The sequence below is a fragment of the Lissotriton vulgaris genome, chromosome 12 (assembly GCF_964263255.1).
Source record: "Lissotriton vulgaris chromosome 12, aLisVul1.2, whole genome shotgun sequence".
NCBI lineage: Eukaryota > Metazoa > Chordata > Amphibia > Caudata > Salamandridae > Lissotriton > Lissotriton vulgaris.
The window spans coordinates 74,124,619-74,141,935 of record NC_141700.1 but is presented as its reverse complement, the minus strand read 5'-3'; the positions used below and the strand labels follow the sequence as shown (position 1 = coordinate 74,141,935).

The window sequence follows — 17,317 nt, the reverse complement described above, 5'->3', positions numbered from 1 at the left end:
CCCTTTAAGAGTGCCCAGAGCAGAACCCTGCTGGGCAAGGGAAAGAAGAAAGAGCAGCACTTCCGAAAGGGGTGCAGAGAGAGGATCCACAGCCTTTGCTGTGCACCATGCCACAAATCTGTTCCACCGGCAGGCGTATACCGACTTTGTGGAGGGACGCCTGGCTGCCAGAATGATATCACAGACTTCGGGAGGCAAGTCAAATGGCCTCAACTGCCGCCGCTCAATCTCCAAGCTTGTAGGTGGAGACTGGACAGGTCCGGGTGCAGGACCGTCCCCTGCTGCTGCGACAGAAGGTCCTCCCGAAGAGGCAGACGAATCGGGGGATCGACTGACATGCTGAGTAGCTCGGGATACCAGTATCTTCGTGCCCAGTCCGGAGCCACAAGGACGACCTGGGCCCGGTCATGCCTGATCTTCTTCAGCACTCTGGGCAGAAGTGGTATAGGCGGAAAGGCGTACAACAGACCGCAGCTCCACTCGCGACGAAAAGCGTCTCCGAGCGAGTGCCGCCTTGGAAACTCCAACGCGCAGAACTGCTGACATTGCGCGTTCTCTTCTGTGGCGAATAGATCTAACCAAGGCTCTCCCCACTGTCGAAAGAGACCTTGCGCCACGTCCGAGTTCAGACGCCATTCGTGATCCATCATGCACCGGCGGCTGAGTTCGTCCGCCCTGGCATTCAGAGAGCCTGCCAGGTGTTGAACCACCAGGGTCACGCCCTGATGTTCCAGCCACTGCCAGAGGCGCAGAGCCTCCTGGCAGAGGGTCCACGACCCCACACCGCCCTGTTTGTTGCAGTACCACATGGCGGTGGTGTTGTCGGTGAACACTTGCACTACGCTCCCCCTGACAGAGGGGAGGAATGCCTTCAGTGCAAGACGAATCGCCCGCAGCTCCAGAAGGTTGATGTGGAGCCGGGACTCCGCCGGAGACCAGAGGCCTCTGATCTCCGCCTCTCCCATGTGGCCACCCCAGCCCTGGAGGGACGCGTCCGTCACAACTACGTGCTCCGGCTGGGGTAGGGAGAGGGGTCTGCCACTGACCCAGTCGCGGTCCGTGAGCCACCACTGCAGTTGCATTGCAGTGCCCTCTGAGATCAGGACATGATCGGACAGGTTGCCCTGATGCTGGGCCCACTGAAACTTCAGGTCCCACTGCAGAGCCCGCATCCGCCACCTGGCGTGACGCACCAGAAGGATGCAGGAGGCCATCAGCCCCAGAAGCCGCAGCGTCAACCTGACCGAGACCCGGGATAACGGCCTGAAGACAGGAATCAGAGCCTGAATATCCCGAACCCGCTGTTCGGGTGGGTAAACCCGAAACTGCGCCGAGTCGAGAACCGCTCCGATGAAGAGGAGCTTTTGAGAGGGACACAGGTGTGACTTCGGCACATTGATGGAGAACCCCAGCAAGTGCAGGAGGTCGGCCGTAGTCTGGAGGTGGCTGACGACTGTCTGGGGCGAGCCCGCCTTCAACAACCAGTCGTCGAGGTAGGGGAAGACTGATACCCCCTGCCTGCGCAGATGGGCTGCGACCACCGCCATCACCTTCGTAAACACCCGTGGGGCGCTGGCAAGGCCGAAGGGGAGCACGGTAAACTGAAAGTGCTCTTGGCCTACCATGAACCGTAGGTAACGCCGGTGGGCCGGCAGGACGGGGATGTGGAAATAGGCGTCCTGCAAGTCCAACGCTACCATCCAGTCTCCCGGGTCCAGGGCAGCCAGGACCTGAGCCAAAGTGAGCATCTTGAACTTCTCCGTCCGGAGGAAGCCGTTGACGTTCCGCAGATCCAAGATAGGGCGTAGGCCCCCTTTGCCCTTCTTGGGTACCAGAAAGTAGTGGGAGTAACAACCACGTCCTACTTCTGGCCCAGGAACGCGCTCGATGGCCCTCTTGGCCAAGAGGGCCGAAACCTCCTCTTGCAGAAGTTGCAAGTGATCCCCCGACACACGGTGGTATTGAGGTGGCATGGATGGAGGGGAAGACTCGAAGGGGAGGGAGAAACCCCTTCGGACAATTTGCAGCACCCACCTGTCCGAAGTGACTGTATGCCAGTGGGAGAGGTGATGGCGAACCCTGCCTCCCACAGGCGTCACATGGGCCTGAAAACTCGGACTAGGAAGGTATTGAGGCGGGGGCTGCTGAGGGAGGTGTGGACTGGCCTCGCCGCTGGCCCCGACCACCGCCACGGCGGTTCCCACGTCCGCCACCGCGTTGCTGAACATTCTGCGGCGCGTGGCTGACGGTCCGTGGTGGGGCGCCCCTTCCGTGGCCACGAAAGGAGCGAAAGGCTCCCGATTGCTGGCGTGGGGCCGTAAGGCCCAAGGACTTGGCCGTGGCCCTGGAGTCCTTGAAACGTTCCAGCGCATGGTCTGCCTTGTCGCCGAAGAGGCGACGGCCATCAAACGGCATGTCCAGGAGGGTGGCCTGGACAACGGCCGAGAAGTTGGCGGACCTCAACCAGGCGTGGCGTCGAACCGCCACCGTCGTTGCCATCGCCCTGCCCAGTGAGTCCGTGGTATCCAGCCCACACCGGATAGAAAAGCGTGCCGCATCTCGGCCGTCCGCAAGGGTTTGGCTGAGTTTAGCCCTGACCTCCTCAGGGCATTGTGGCAGCACCTCCGCAACCGTGTCCCACAGAGTGTGGGTGTAGCGGCCCAAGAGACAGTTGGTGTTCACAGACCGTAGCCCTAGGCTCACAGACGAGAAGACCTTCTTCCCGAACTGCTCATATCTCTTGGATTCCCTGTCGGGCGGGGCCGACGGGAATGCGGTTTGGGAGTTAGAGGCCTGGATGACCAGGCTCTCGGGGGTGGGAGGGGTGGACAAAAAGCATGGGTCGCCCGGCGCCGGGCGGTAGCGTCTGGCCACGTTCCTGTCCACAGGGGGGCCTGTGGCGGGCTTGGACCAAGTGCCCAGAAGAACGTCACACAAGGCCTCATTGAACGGCAGGAGGGGCTCCGCGGAGCCGGACTGCTGTTTGAGGACCTCAGTGAGGAGATTAGTCCTCACGGCCGCAACGGGGAGCTGAAGGTTTAAGGCCTTAGCTGCCTTCGTCAACACTACGCAGTAAGCAGAACCCGCCTCCGAAGCCACAGTCGGGGGCGACGTAAATCCAGTGTCTGGCGAGGTGTCAATACCACTGGCCTCCCCAAGCTCATATGTCCAGTCCTGATGTGACTGGCAATCACGTGCCAGAGGGTCCTCGGACCCCTCCCATTGCTCCTCGTCACCTGGCTCCTGGAAACCAGGATTAGCAGCCAGGGCCTCCTCGTGGAGATAGAAGTCTCCAAAGGCCGACGGAATCGGCGCCCCTCCGACTCCTGAGTAGGATCGTAGGAAACATTGGGGGCGGCAACCACATCGGCTGCCGGGGATGACACCTGAAGGGACGGCGCCGGCGAGGTCGTAAGGTCGACCGGCGAGGTCCCAGATCCGGAGCCGGATCCAGCGAGGTCGCGCGGCGCCGGGACCGAAGTCGCCAGCGGCGCCGGGGCCGAAGCACCCGACGTCGTCGGGGCCGAAGCGCCCGACCCGGAAGGACCTCCAGACGGAGCCGATCGGCCCGAAGGCGCCACGGGAACCGACTGAGGAGGGAGGGCCCTCATGGCCATGAGGTACCTCTCGACCTCCTCCTGCGACGCGCCGTGCCCAGGGACCCGAAGGTGTGGGGCAGGCGGCGACGCTTGCGACTCCAGAGTCCCCGGCCGCATCGAGCGAGCGTCGGGGCGGGTCGGAGGACCGATGGTGTCGCTCCGACCTCTCATGCCTCTTACCTGAGGACTTGGAACCAGACGATCGGTGTCCACTTCCGGAACGTCGATGACTCCGACCTCGCGACCTGTCCCTCGACCTCCCGTGGGACCGGGACCGGGACCTGGAGTGGCGCGGGGCCGAGTGCCTCAGCTCGAGACGCTTGCGGGACCGCTCCCGCCTAGCCTTCGACGTCAGGGCCTGGCAGTCGGCGCAGGTTCGATCGTCGTGGTCGAGGCCTAAGCACTTCAGGCACCGGCGATGGGGGTCCGTGACCGACATGGGTCGGCCGCACTTCGAACAAGGCTTGAACCCGGGCATCCCTGGCACCGATAGTCGAGACAGTCGACTAAGAGAAGATCAAAAAGGATCAAAATATTTTCAGTCAAAAAGTGACTGGGGGTAGAGCTTCTTCCGGATCTGCGCTAGCTGGCGCGGAAAAAAGAAGAACTGACGTCAGCGCGCATGGGCGCCGTCTAAGTACTCCGACGACGTCATCCCGGCGCTCACGACGCCGACGACGGACGTGGAGCCGCAGACGACGCCTACCGGCGCGCAGGGGTATTGCTACGCAAAAGTTTCCGGATCCAGTCTGACGCCTGGGGATATTCTAAGGTAAGGAATCTATCACTAACGTGTCTCTTTCAGATATGTGTAGTGAGTGTGTTGGCAAAGGGTCATCTAGTTTGGCTTGGGCCTGTCTCTGGAGCGAATGAACAATATTCTTGTGGAGTGCTGTGGCAGATCCGGTAGCCTGGTGTCACATGAGTCTTCCTTGCGCATCATTAGTCGTTTACTTTCATGAAAAGGAGGTGCTAAGAAATTTGAATCTGGTAGGTTTGGCAAAGAAGGTTAGATGGACTTGTGTGAACGAGGTCAACCATTGTACACAGAGTATGCGGGCCTTATGGGGAATTAAAAATATAATTGGGAGTTGAGGAATAAGCAGTGCTACGTTGCGGGATCGGAGAAGACCAGAATTTTCATTTTGATCTGTTCAGTGTTTAATTGCTACAAGGCAATCCAAGAGTTTCTTTTGGAGGTGGGGGATACAGAGAAAAAGATGTGTGTGTCATCATTAAGGAATTAAAAAGAGAATGCACAAAATAACATGGTTCACGGTGCAAAATGAGAATCGGAGAGACTTAGGGGCCGATTCTTGGCAAATGGTAGGGAGGGAAGTAGGGCAGTGATAAACAGCCAGGGGTGGTGAAACAGCAGTTTAAATGGTACTTCATTTTAACTCTGGGTGAACAATGCCTTAAGTGGCAAGGATGGTGTGATGTTCACTTTTCCAAAAACTAGAGAGAGGTTAAGGAGGATGAGACGTGAGGTGGTGGTGGACAGATGCTTGCGCAGTCGCCATCTCGGTTTAACACAATTGGCCAAAAACAGATTGAAGTTGATTTGGTAGGTTATGATGATAGGCAATTAGTGAGTTGGATGAGCATTAATCGCCCAAGTGTTTTCAGAGGAATGAGCGTAGAGATAATGTCAAGTAGCTATTTGGATATGATGCGCACCTACGACTGTTTTCTACACCGTACTTTGGTTGGATGTCTTTCATTTATTGGAGCATGCAACTTGGGGCATTAAAGGAAGCTAGCAGACAAAACCAGCCCACACGTTGTCTTCTGGTGAGGAAATAATATGGGGTGTGCTGGCAAAAGAAGTGGTAAAGAGCTATTTATTTATTTTATTTATGTGATTTTATATAGCGCGGACTTTACCCGAAGGTGTCAGAGCGCTTCACAATAGGAACAGTAATGATACACGAGGAGAAAATTACAAGTGAACAAATTACAAAAGCAAACGTTAAGTGACAATAGTGAGAAACCAAAATACATGAGGTAGCAATCTAACTAGTGGTTAGAGTTATCTCTATATACATATATACAAATAACCTCAACCATCCCTAACACGCAGAAAGCCCGGGGCACCCAGGGTGCTTTCTCCAAACAGAACCCCACCCACGCACCTCTTGCCTATAGGCCCAACCCCCACAACCAGCCCCTCGACCCTCAGAAGGCCACATTTTCAGGTGCTCTTTCTTCAAAGAGAACCCCGCCTCAGCACCTCGCGCAATGATGGCCGTGGCGGAACCTTCACCTCAGAGGACCACACCCCACAAGCACCTCTTGCCGAGAGGACCAACCCCCACAACCAGCCCCTCGACCCTCAGAAGGCTCCGTTTACAAGGATATTTCCTTCAAACAGAACCCCGCCCCAGCACCTCTTACTCTCACTCACTTTCCCCACGGATGACCCCGTTGCCAGGAGCAACTTCTCTACAAATGACCTCACCCACGAAGAAGCGCCTCGAGCCCTAATAGAACATCACCGACAAAGCACCGCTCCACACTTCTCCATATTGGAGCCCGGTCCCTCCCACCACTAGCTCAGAGGGAAACCCCGTGCCGTAGAGACTTCATCAACGCTGCCCCTTGAGCACCTCCCAACAGAGCATGGCCCGGTTTAAAAGCATCTCACACCGGGAGCACAAGAGAGAAGCAAGCCCAGATCACCCAAAGAGCACACCATTCGCAGATCACCCAAAGAGCACACCATTCGCAGAGCACCGCCAGATGAGAACTGTCCCCTTTACCCCATATGAGAACCTTAACCACAGAATCTGTCAGTCGTACGATTACAAGTACACCCAGATCTACAAACAAATACACGTACCCACATTATGTACACACTCGCATTGCCCCCAAGACCACCCACATGTAGAAGCATACTGTCAGTACTGTAGAAAAAGATAAGTATGGCATACACGTGCGCCCACAGCCAAACACACAGCTCACACATTAGCTTAACATCCCCACAGACAGCGCCCCATACCATGCACACACACTCAGGCAAGCGCACACACCCCGCACACCCACGTACTCTGGTACACTCACCCTCCACGCAAAACAAGCTTCCCCACTCGGGTAACTGCAGAAAGGTGATACGTGAAGGTGGACACACCGGGCATGTGTGCCACGTGGCAAACCCTAGAGTGTGTGAGGGGGTGAGAGGCTTCAAAATTAGTACTTTCCCCTTTCAGACGAGCGCTGCTAAAAAACCACAGGAATACGGACCCGGAACCCTTGGAAAGCGGCATTCCCCCAGCAGAGCCAGCGAGGGAACCGAGCCACCGTGCACGCCCTGCTCCTCCCAGAGCACACTGGCAGTGAGTGATAGGTGCAGCGTGTGCCAGCCAGCACATACCTGGGCTGCACTGGCACAGACCCCAGTGATGCCACTGCCACGACCCACCACACGCACCGAGCGTGAGCCCTACTAATAATCGTGTGATGCACGAATAATCAGAGATTTATAGCGAACAATCAGTTTTGTATATATAGTCAAATGATATATTTATTCTATTTGGCCACTGAATATATTTCTTTTGAAAAAATCAATAAAATACTTGAACCAGTCCTGCGCTGCCATCAGCTCTTCGCCGGCCTGTGAGGAGTGGGAGGGCGGGGGCTGCCTGCGCATGCGCGCCACTCTGCAGTTTCGTTTTCAGGTCGGAGCGCGAGCCTGGAGAAGAGAAGTGCCGCATGAAGTCCCGGGTCCCAGGAGGGGGCCCGGGTGAAGACCAGCGGGGAGACTGCGGGCCCCCATGCCTATGGGGAGAGCTCCGCTTCTTGGTGGAGTGGCAGAGGAGCTCGAGTGCTCTGCGGGGCTCCCTTGGCAGATGGTGCGAGTCAGACTCCGGTAAGGGGAGGGGGGAGGGGGCTGTGCGCCTGTATGTGTGTGCCTGCGTGTGCATGCGCGCGCCTGTGTGTATGTGTGTGTGCGCATGCATGCAGAGGGGTGGGGGCTGGCTGTGTCTGTGTGTGAGCAGGGGCTGTGAGTTATTCTGCGCAAGCGCGGCTCAGACGCGCGCTCCCGCGGTCAAAACTGACTGCAAAAGCGCGCGTCTGACTCGTGTCTTCATTCCTAAATACGGGTAACAATAGGTCTGAAGCAGACACCATCAATGCTTACGCATTGAAGGTAGGTCTGCTCGACCTAAAAAAGTGGGGGCATACCAAGGCAAGAAAGATGGCACTTTCTCACATCTACTTCATGCACCCTTCAACTATCCAATTTATCCAGATAATTGTGTAAAACATGTCCTAAATCATTACTCGAAACCGAACAATGATCAATAGTACGGGACTCTCTCCCTCCTTGTGTGTGCAGGTTTGAACACACATGCATTGCTGAGCAGTTTCTATGAAAGGAAAGCTGGGAGGAATTTAATCAAATCTACATTATTGATTTAACAAAACAGTAAACTAATATTTCAAAAAGCTGAAGAAAAAAAAGGAGGGTTTGTGTGAAGCAACTGCTATCAAGTCAGAATTTATCCCAGAACAGCCTAAAGAGAGATTCAATGAAGCATGTTTAAAAACTAATGCGTGGGGAGGAGCTACGCCGCGAACCAAGATGGCCGCATAAGCTCCCGGCTCCGTCGACCTCCGCCGGCGGCTCGTCTATCCGGTTATCTATCCTCTACCCGCGCCCTACGCCTGGATGCATGAAGGTTGCCTGATGCCAACGGTGCCATCCCGGACTTCCTACCTTATTCAGCGACGGAGTTATGTCGTGTTCCATCTTCGGCCTACTCCAGGGCTGCCACCGGGACCTCGATTCCTGAACCATCCGAGTGGGGACTGGTCAACATCGGCTGTGGGACCCAGATCGTGGCCGGTCTTTCGGATCCGAATGACTCTTTGCACTTCTGCTTTGTGGCTTCGTTGATGGAGGGTGCCGGAGACGAGGCATCGTGACGTGCTGTGATCCTCCTGAGCCGTGGTTGGGGGCTCTGTGCCCGGACCCCCGTTTCCTGGCCCGGGGTTGCCGGGCTGCTCCCGCGGCCAGTGGCTGTGTTGGGCGTGCCAGTTCGGGGCGCCCCGGTTATCGAGATCTCCAGAATGTGTGCCGAAGCCCAGCGACGTGGTCTGGGGATAATATCCCCCTCTGGGCCCCGGGACGGAGGGTGTGGATGGCGCACTTTTGTTGAGATCCGTAATGGCAGCAATTGGGGCGCTCCGCTCCCAAGTCACCGTCACGTATGTCTCTCTGGCGGCAAAGCTGGACGATGTCTGTTCGCGACCGGCCACTGACGCTGCGACACCTGAACAGCACTTTGTGGTCCCGTCGAGCGATTTGACCCGCCATTTTAAGGTTCCCGAGCAGCAGCCTGATTTTGCCCAGCTGGAAGTTTTTTGTCCCACTTCTCCTTTACCCGTCACAGTGCTTGGTCTTCCCCTCACGTTTTCTATTCGAAGGAGTGTCGTCGCTGGATGTCCTGATCATCAACGCCGAGTCTCAGGGTCCTGTCGTAAGGGACTGCCATTCTTCTTCATCCTGGCCCGACTGCACGGCGGAGGCCGCCATTTTGTGCTCGGACTTTGTTCCATCCTCGGTGCCTCGGACTGCCGTGGACGCTTTGTTTGCCTCTGGTCGGATGTGGCTTGGATGTTGCGTGCCACAGGAAGGGTTCGCACTGGTCAGGGCTGATTCTAACTTTGTATTGTTCTTGCTCCTCGTCACTGCCTTGGAATACCTGAGACGCTTTTCCTGTTTGCATTTACTGTGACTCTGGCGATAGGTCTCCCCGTGATCTTTTCAGGGTTGACTTTTATTTTTCTGGGATTGCTCAGTTCCTCCTTTGCCGGGATTGCACAGAGTTTCTCACCGGGCGCTGGGGTGGGGGGGGGGGTTCTTCTGGTGACTGTCCTCGCCATATTACTGTCAAATGTTTGCTTTGATTGATGATGTTCGTGCCTTGGGGAGGTCACTGCCGGCGGGGGGTACCGGGTGTCGGGGAGTGTGTCTGTCTCTTTCCTCCTCCACTTCCTTTACTTTTTTCCCTTCTGTGGGGCAGTTCGGGGGCGACAGGCACGCTGTTAGTGGGTTAGGCCGTAGCCATTACAGGGGTGCAGGGTGGCGGGTGGGGGGGGGGGGTTTGTTATTTTAGTTTGTTTTGTTCTATGGTCCCTATTGCTCTTTTCTGGCTTTGGGAGGGTCTTTTCCTCTTTAGTAGGGTTGGCTGTCTCTTGATCTTACTCCTTTTTAGGTCTCGCCTGTCGATGCGCATGCGCATCGAGCAAGCGAGACTATGGGGGCTCATCGACTCTTTATCCAACTTGCAAGGAATCGTGGCGATTCCTTGCAGTGCACGAGAAATTTAAGCTCAATGCGCATGCGCATTGAGCTTAAATGCGCGTGCACATGCCCCCAGCCGCCTGCCTTGCCTACTCTCTCTCACAGCCTCCCCCAGCTCCGCCCCCTCACTACTTGATTGCACGGCCGCTAGGCCGTGCCTCCCCTACTCTCCTCCCCCTCCTCCTCCTCCTCTCCTCCCCTGCCTGCCTGCCGCTAGGCCGTGCCTCCCCTACTCTCCTCCCCCCTCCTCCTCCTACTCTCCTCCCCTGCCTGCCTGCCGTGTCGCACCTCTCCCCTCTCCGCCCCCTCCCCTGCCCGCCCCCTCCCCTGCCCGCCGTGTTACGGTGAAAGGCTTGGAGCTAAGAGAACGCACTAAACCAGCTTCTTTACGCCCCCCACTGCTGTGTGTGGGTTTGGTTTACATAAAGGCTTTACACTCGATGGGAGGCTTGTTAAGAAGTGTCGAGCAGACTCAATTAGCTGACATATCAGTGACGCGTCTACAGATTTATGTGATAGCTGCTGGCCTTTTAACAAAATCGTTGCTGTGCTTTCAGCATTGGCGGCTGTCTCAGCTTCTAAAACCTATTACTTTCGGTTTCATCATTGCTCCGGGGGACCTGCTGGACTGCAGCCGCCTGGGTGTTACCGAGCTGCCTGCCCCGCTGCCTTCCTGGGCTGTTAGCATGTAAGTACAGAGGGAGCTCTCTCTGCGTGTCCGTGGCACTGCCGCGAGACAACCCATACCAAACAACCAGCCTCCTCAATAACTCCAAATGACTTCTGAACACTGCCTCGCTGCATCTCCTGCCGTGCAGCACGTAATCGTTATCTCCCGCCGTGCAGCACCACTGGTATCCCGCAGCCTCCCAGCACTCCGTGGCATGAGTGACCCCGCGTACCTGTCATACTGCAGCACGCCCTGGACTTCACTGTTCTGAACGATACTGGGCACTGCTCCTCGCGGCGCCCCCTGATAAGCTACACATGTGTATGCTGTGCTGGAGCATGGGTCCAGACTTCTGAGCCATTCAGACTTTGCTGGGGCCCTTTCGTCTGCAATGTCTCGAGTAACTCCTAGGAGGTCTACACACAACGAGGAATGAGCTGCTCTTGTCCCCCCCCCCCCATGCTTCCATAATGCCCATCAAGGTAAGTCTAGGATCCAGCGTACACTGGCCATGGATGTCCCCAGGGTGCTAGGTATCTCTACTCGGCCCATGGCACGTACACGTGAGGATGGACATCCACCCCTTCCTCTGTACTCTAATTGGATGATAATAGACTCAATGGAGAAACGTAAATTGGATTGTGGAAAGCAATACCCACTAAACATGGTGCGAGTTCTTAAAGGCTCCTCTCCGCACCCTTCCTTTAATAGCCCTCCCCCTCCCCCTCCCCAGCACAGAGCACGAAAACCGGTTCTTATCCGCCTTTTAAGGGGTGCAAACTTGAAGTACAGGGCTCGTCCGGCAGCAGAGGTACATAATTGAACGTGTTCGGTGCCTGCATTTTATGCGCGAATGCACGCAATAACACAGACCGCTGTACTTGGTTGTCAAGCTTCGTAATGTAAATACAGGCAAAGCTTTAACCGATCGGCCTACAGGATATTTTCCTCAAAACACCTCGGTAGCTTTTTGTCACATTTTGAGCAGCAAATTCCGGTGATGGAAGTGTATAGCACTTTCTGGCGTATACAAATATTTCCAGATGCCAGTAAGAGCAAACCTGACACAATAGATTTATACTAAGCTGTGCATAAGATTCGTGCCTCTTCCTTTTAGCATTCTACTTTGGTTTTGGTGGAAAATTGCAGAGTACATTTTAATATATAACCATTTTCAATCCGTAATGATATCGGAATGGAGACTAATTTTGACTGTTTTACTCTACAGCATGTCTTGAACTCTTGAGATTACAGTTTCTTTTAGGTCTCACTGAGCCACACACACCACCCCCACACACAGACACCCACACACACCCCACACACACCCCCAAACACCCACCCACACCCCCACACCCTACCCACAACCCCACACACCCACAGCACCCCACACACAACCCCCCACACACAACCCACACCCCCATCCCCCACACACACACAACCCCCCACACACAACTCCCCCCCCACACCCACACCCCCCCCCACACACACACACAACCCCACACACACACAACCCCACACACCCTCAACCCCTCACTCACCCTCAACCCCTCACCCTCACTCACCCTCAACCCCTCACCCTCACTCACCCTCACCCTCACTCACCCTCAACCCCTCACTCACCCTCAACCCCTCACTCACCCTCAACCCCTCACTCACCCTCAACCCCTCACCCTCAACCCCTCACTCACCCTCACTCTCACTCACCCTCACTCACCCAAAACCCCTCACCCTCACTCACCATCACCCACACTCACCCTCACTCACCCTCACTCACCCTCACCCTCACTCACCCTCACTCACCCTCACCCACCCTCACCCACCCTCACCCTCACTCACCCTCAACCCCTCACCCTCACACAGTGCAATAGGTCTCGGAGCATTTGAGTTAGAGCTTTTAGAAATGTTTATGGCTTTTTTTTTTTATTCTTTAGCATTGGCTACAGGAAACAAAAATGCTAAAGATTTACAAAAAAACCCATAAACAATTCTAAAAGCACTAACTCTAATGCTGCGAGACCTATTGCATTTCCAATGCTTGTTTCTTTTGCTGGCATCTCAACATGCCTCTGTTTTTCTGTCTTTAGGGGGTGGGCTTTCCGGGAGGATACTTAGCGATGTTGCTTTCTGTAGTGTCGCCTGTTGCCCAGTTCGGCCGCCGTGGCCGCCTAGATTTCATAGTTGCTGGAGTCATAACCTGTCTCCGACTAAGTAGGATACGTCCCCCCTCATCTCCTTTGTGTATTTCTCCTGTAAGGTGCGATGTCCTTGTTGTTGCAGCCCCTACTCTTCTCTTAAATTTAAAATGAAAACCTCCTATCCTGTGTACCTGACCTTGCAGCCACGTTTGGAATAACTCGGAATATCCTGATTGTTGACCGCCCTACGTTTCTCCTGTTTCTATTTACTGTCTTTGCGGCCGGCCATGATGGTTGTGGGCCTGCGCATGTATCTCCTTACTTTTTGAATAAAGGTTTTCACAAAAAAAAACTAATGCGTGGAACCAATGAATGATCAGGTCATCCAAGATAGTAACATATTAACCACAAGGAATGGATACAAATTTCTCTGTATATGGTTTAAGTTTTGGCTTCAATTTAAACTTCTACCAATAGGGAGAGGAGTACTGGATGAATCTATATTTCTGTTTCTTTAATATATGGTTATGCACATTAATATATTCCTTTCCTGCGAAAAGGCTAAGGACTTTACTACATTACAAGTTAATGTGTTTGTTTTTTTAGCTATATTTGACAAACTTATATGAAACACCAATAAAAAATACATTTATTCCAAAAAAAGGAATGGGGAGGCGAGGCCAAGCAATAGATCTAATGTCCGTTTACCTCATCCAATTTCTGCTGAAACAGTCTCTTGATCTCCTCCTTCTGTACCCGACAGTGGTTGAAGAGCTGCTGTGCCGTGCCCAGTAATTGCGTATTCTTTTCCTAAGAAAGAAAACTCATTACATTAATAACTGAAAATTCAGGCGAAAGAAAAACCATCTCATAGATCTTGAGAACTTCGATTTGAACTTCCTACTTTGAGAAGAGTGCACATCAATCACTATGCCTAGATAGCATACTTGAGCAGATTATGTTCTACAACTGTTAACTTCATGCCCCACGGTATACAAACAGTTCTCTACTACAGAAGGTAGGGAAACTATGTGAATTCCCAGCAGGCATCAGATTTAAGACACAAGGTGGCCACAAAATAACAACAAACCAGGAGCAAATCGCACACTAACCTTCTCCTGCTCCAGCAACTGCTGCAGGTTGGCTTTGTACTGAGGGGTCTTCATGTAAGCCATGAACTGCATGTACTGAATTTTAAAAGAGTCTGCAAGGTAACAAAAGGAAAATGTTACAAGGAAATACGCTTCGATTCAAAACGGGAACAAGGTTTATTTAATACAATACTAAGAACTGATGGCCGAAAGCAAAATTGCTTCCAGTTTGCCACGCTGGAAATATTGATACTGGTTCAACAGCTCTGAAAGTCGAGGAAAGTATCCCACAAACAAAATACTTTCAGTTTTGAGGCATCCTAGCCAATGGCGATTGACCATGAGGAAGTTGGGTTCTTGAGATTAACGGATTAAACGTTAGGAAGATTAATCCTTGACTGACTCACACAAGACAGAAAAATCCAGGGCTGTGCAAGGCAGCAAAAGGGCAAATATTAATTAACAAAATAGAAAACGAAATGTTGACTCATCATAAAATATAAATTTAAAAAAAATGTATAACCAAGACATCCCAATAGGAATCTCCAAGGACATGTGGATGTAGTACAAAGAAGCACTGTGTGTGTAAACAAATAACTGACCTGTAAAGAAGGGGGTTTTCATGTAATTAAATACTAGGGATCTTGTGCTTGTGTTTCATAATACTAGAAAACAACCAAGCAGATTGAAGCCAGACCAATCAAGTATCCTTGCATCACCTCTGAAAAAGTTACAGAGTGTGTATGCTTGTTTTCCTGAGGCATGGCAACACAGATCGTGTTGATGAGCTTGGTGGGTGCTGAAAAATTTGAAGCAGCCAGAATTTGGGACATCACCACAGCAAAATGAAGGGTACCTGAATACAAGCGGTGCTTTGTTGGACTTCCGTTTCAAGAACCGGCTCAATACTACTACCTCTGAATCGTTTTTTCCTGAATCAAGTGAGCAGAATGTCAAGCTGCCCCTATTTCTTTGGAACATGTCGTGAGAATATGGCAGTGAGACCCAACATCCAATTTCCATGAAGATGTGACTTGAAGCACCCAATCATAGCACGATGCTATCATTCCAGAGTCTGAAACCACTCACTACATGTATTTTCGAGGCATACACTGGTCTTTAAGGGAATGATAATTTTATGCTAATGTGCAGGATATGTGAAAGTTTTTTGCAGCTCTAGGACAAGTTATATTTTCTTATCTCGCCCTTACCAAAGATTACATATTTGCTGCTTAGTGGGGCAATCCTATATTTCTCTCTCACCGTCACCCTCGCTACTTCACATACTATAGGCATTTGAGCTGCTCCATGCCAAACGCAAAGGTGCATCCAACATTTCAGACAGCTGAATCTGCAAATGTCTTGTTCAATAGAACCTCTGAGCATTCTAGCTTCATTAATTTGAGTAGTTTTGCCAGCAAGTACTCACCAAATGACCAGGTTCATCAAATAAGGACGTGTTAGGAGGTTTCTTGCATGCTCACTCGTATATTTGAAAAATAACTGACGTAGGTCATCCGTAGTGGCGAAAAGATGTGCTGAAGCAAGAAAAAGGGCTTTTGTGAAAACGTTAGGTTGACTAGATTTCAGTGTGCATCTTCGACATTTCTGGGTCTTGGGAAAAATACCAATCAGCCACAAGGAAGCCAGATAGAAGTGTTCACCAACAGGGCATCTTGGAGCTGTACACACTTAGGCTTGAGTCAGGGAACTAAGGGAACTATCCTTCCAAACATGACCTTAGTTTAGGAGACGGTCACTCAGACATTTAGGGTTGACATGAAGTGGTTTTTTTTTTTAAACGGGGAAAAAGTGAGCAGAAGGTGAGAGACCAAGTAACCAAATGGATGGGAGACAGGGGTAAACTCTACAATCTGGAAGGCGATTCTACCAATGAGATTTCAGCTCAGACAGCCAGTGCTGCTAGAGGATGGCACAGGACAATGCAATGCCTATTACGCAAATGAAAAAGCTTCTTCGTAGAGAGCGGTTAGTGAACGCTAATGACCCTGGCACAAAGAGCTGCTGCTACAGAAAAGCAGGCTGCAAATAAGGATTAGTTACTTACCTGTAATCCTAGTTCTCATCCAGGGGTATACTCATCAAAGTCATAATCTATGAATATAATCCCCGCCCATGTGCGGGATCCCGGAGCATATAGAAAATACATATAAATATATATGTATATATATGTGAAACATATATTTGCAGCCTAAAAAACATTTCCTAACTGGCAAAAGTGCCGCAAAATTACATAAATTAGCATACATACAGTAGTACTCTTCCAAACCCTAAGGAAGAAAGAGAGCAGAAAACATTTGTATACCACAATGCTTTATTGCCATAGGAAACCCTGTAATTGCAGGCATTTGCCAGTAGGCTGCAGTAGAGTATAAAACAAAAAATGAAAACTTGAGGTAATTGAAATTTTTATGGTCAATTGTGTCCCCTAACGTGTACCCCAACGGCTCCATGTACGAGTTTCAAGTACATGTAATTTCCCTCCACAACCGAATCTGAAGACGCAAATACATTTGCGTCCAACGTTAACATGTCCTCTATCAGATCCACCATGAATGGATCGATAATTCAGTTCCTAAGTATGCCGTGCCACCGTCTTTACATGGTGCACTTTCACGTTTTTCCTAGCTCTGCCGAGCTAGGCCCTGATTTCTGTCTTCAAGCCACGTCTGTCTCTGCCTCTGAAAGCTGCAGCATGGAGATGCATCCCTGACCTCTGCCTTACTTCCTGCCAAGCAAGGGGTGCCCGGCTCGGCCTGGTCTGCCTGCCAAAAACAGTATTTTACCTTCAAGTTATCAGCGTAGCCAGCTCAGCTCCTCGAAAACACATTCCTGTCTAGTGATTTAGGTAAACCTATCCCCGGCTACAGAGCAAAGAGCAAGTCTCCCTGTCTCCGTGCAAGTAATTTACAGTTCCCGTTACCAGAGTAGGCCCGTGACCCGCACGTAGACACGCAGACACCTATGCACGCACTAACATTCAGTATAGAATAGCCTCTGCCCAAGAGACCTTTTACTCTAGATTAAACATCCTCCAAATACTAGATATCAGATATGTTATAGGGACAGGTCGATCTGACATGCCAGACTTCTGTCTCTTCTACTAGTGCTAAAGGTCAGACCCTTAGCTTCCTCCAGATGTACGTCAATCACACGTCATATTAGCTGCGCGCGCATTCAGGCCACAGGTTTCAGCTGACTCTTCAAGAATTCTCTAAGCATCCACCCACTTGTGACACTTTTCTGTGACGTTTCTAGTACACGCCTATGTGCACACCCCTGTTCACGCCTTTTTGCTACGCACATGTGTTCTTATCATATACATTTCACTTGTCACGCCTACTGTATTCAATGCTACTGTGTCATTTTACTATATATGTCATGTACTGTGAATAAATCGTTGACATCTTTCCTGCCATCATTGCATACCCGAACCCTTGTATTGATGGAATAGATTTCCATGGCTCGAGTCATCATTTATGATTAAAGCC

At 51.9% G+C, this 17,317-nt stretch overlaps 1 protein-coding gene across 2 annotated transcripts in view; it reads right to left on the bottom strand.

Annotated features, from left to right (window-relative positions):
* Positions 1 to 17,317, bottom strand: part of DOT1L (DOT1 like histone lysine methyltransferase) — a 293,403-nt gene that overhangs the window by 113,588 nt on the left and 162,498 nt on the right. For both annotated transcript variants that reach the window (XM_086947182.1, XM_086947181.1), the window contains exons 16-17: positions 13,827 to 13,918; positions 13,423 to 13,524 (exon numbers count right to left, since the gene is read on the bottom strand). In XM_086947182.1, the coding sequence (XP_086803308.1) occupies positions 13,423 to 13,524; positions 13,827 to 13,918 (194 nt within the window). The remainder of the gene's footprint in view (positions 1 to 13,422; positions 13,525 to 13,826; positions 13,919 to 17,317) is intronic.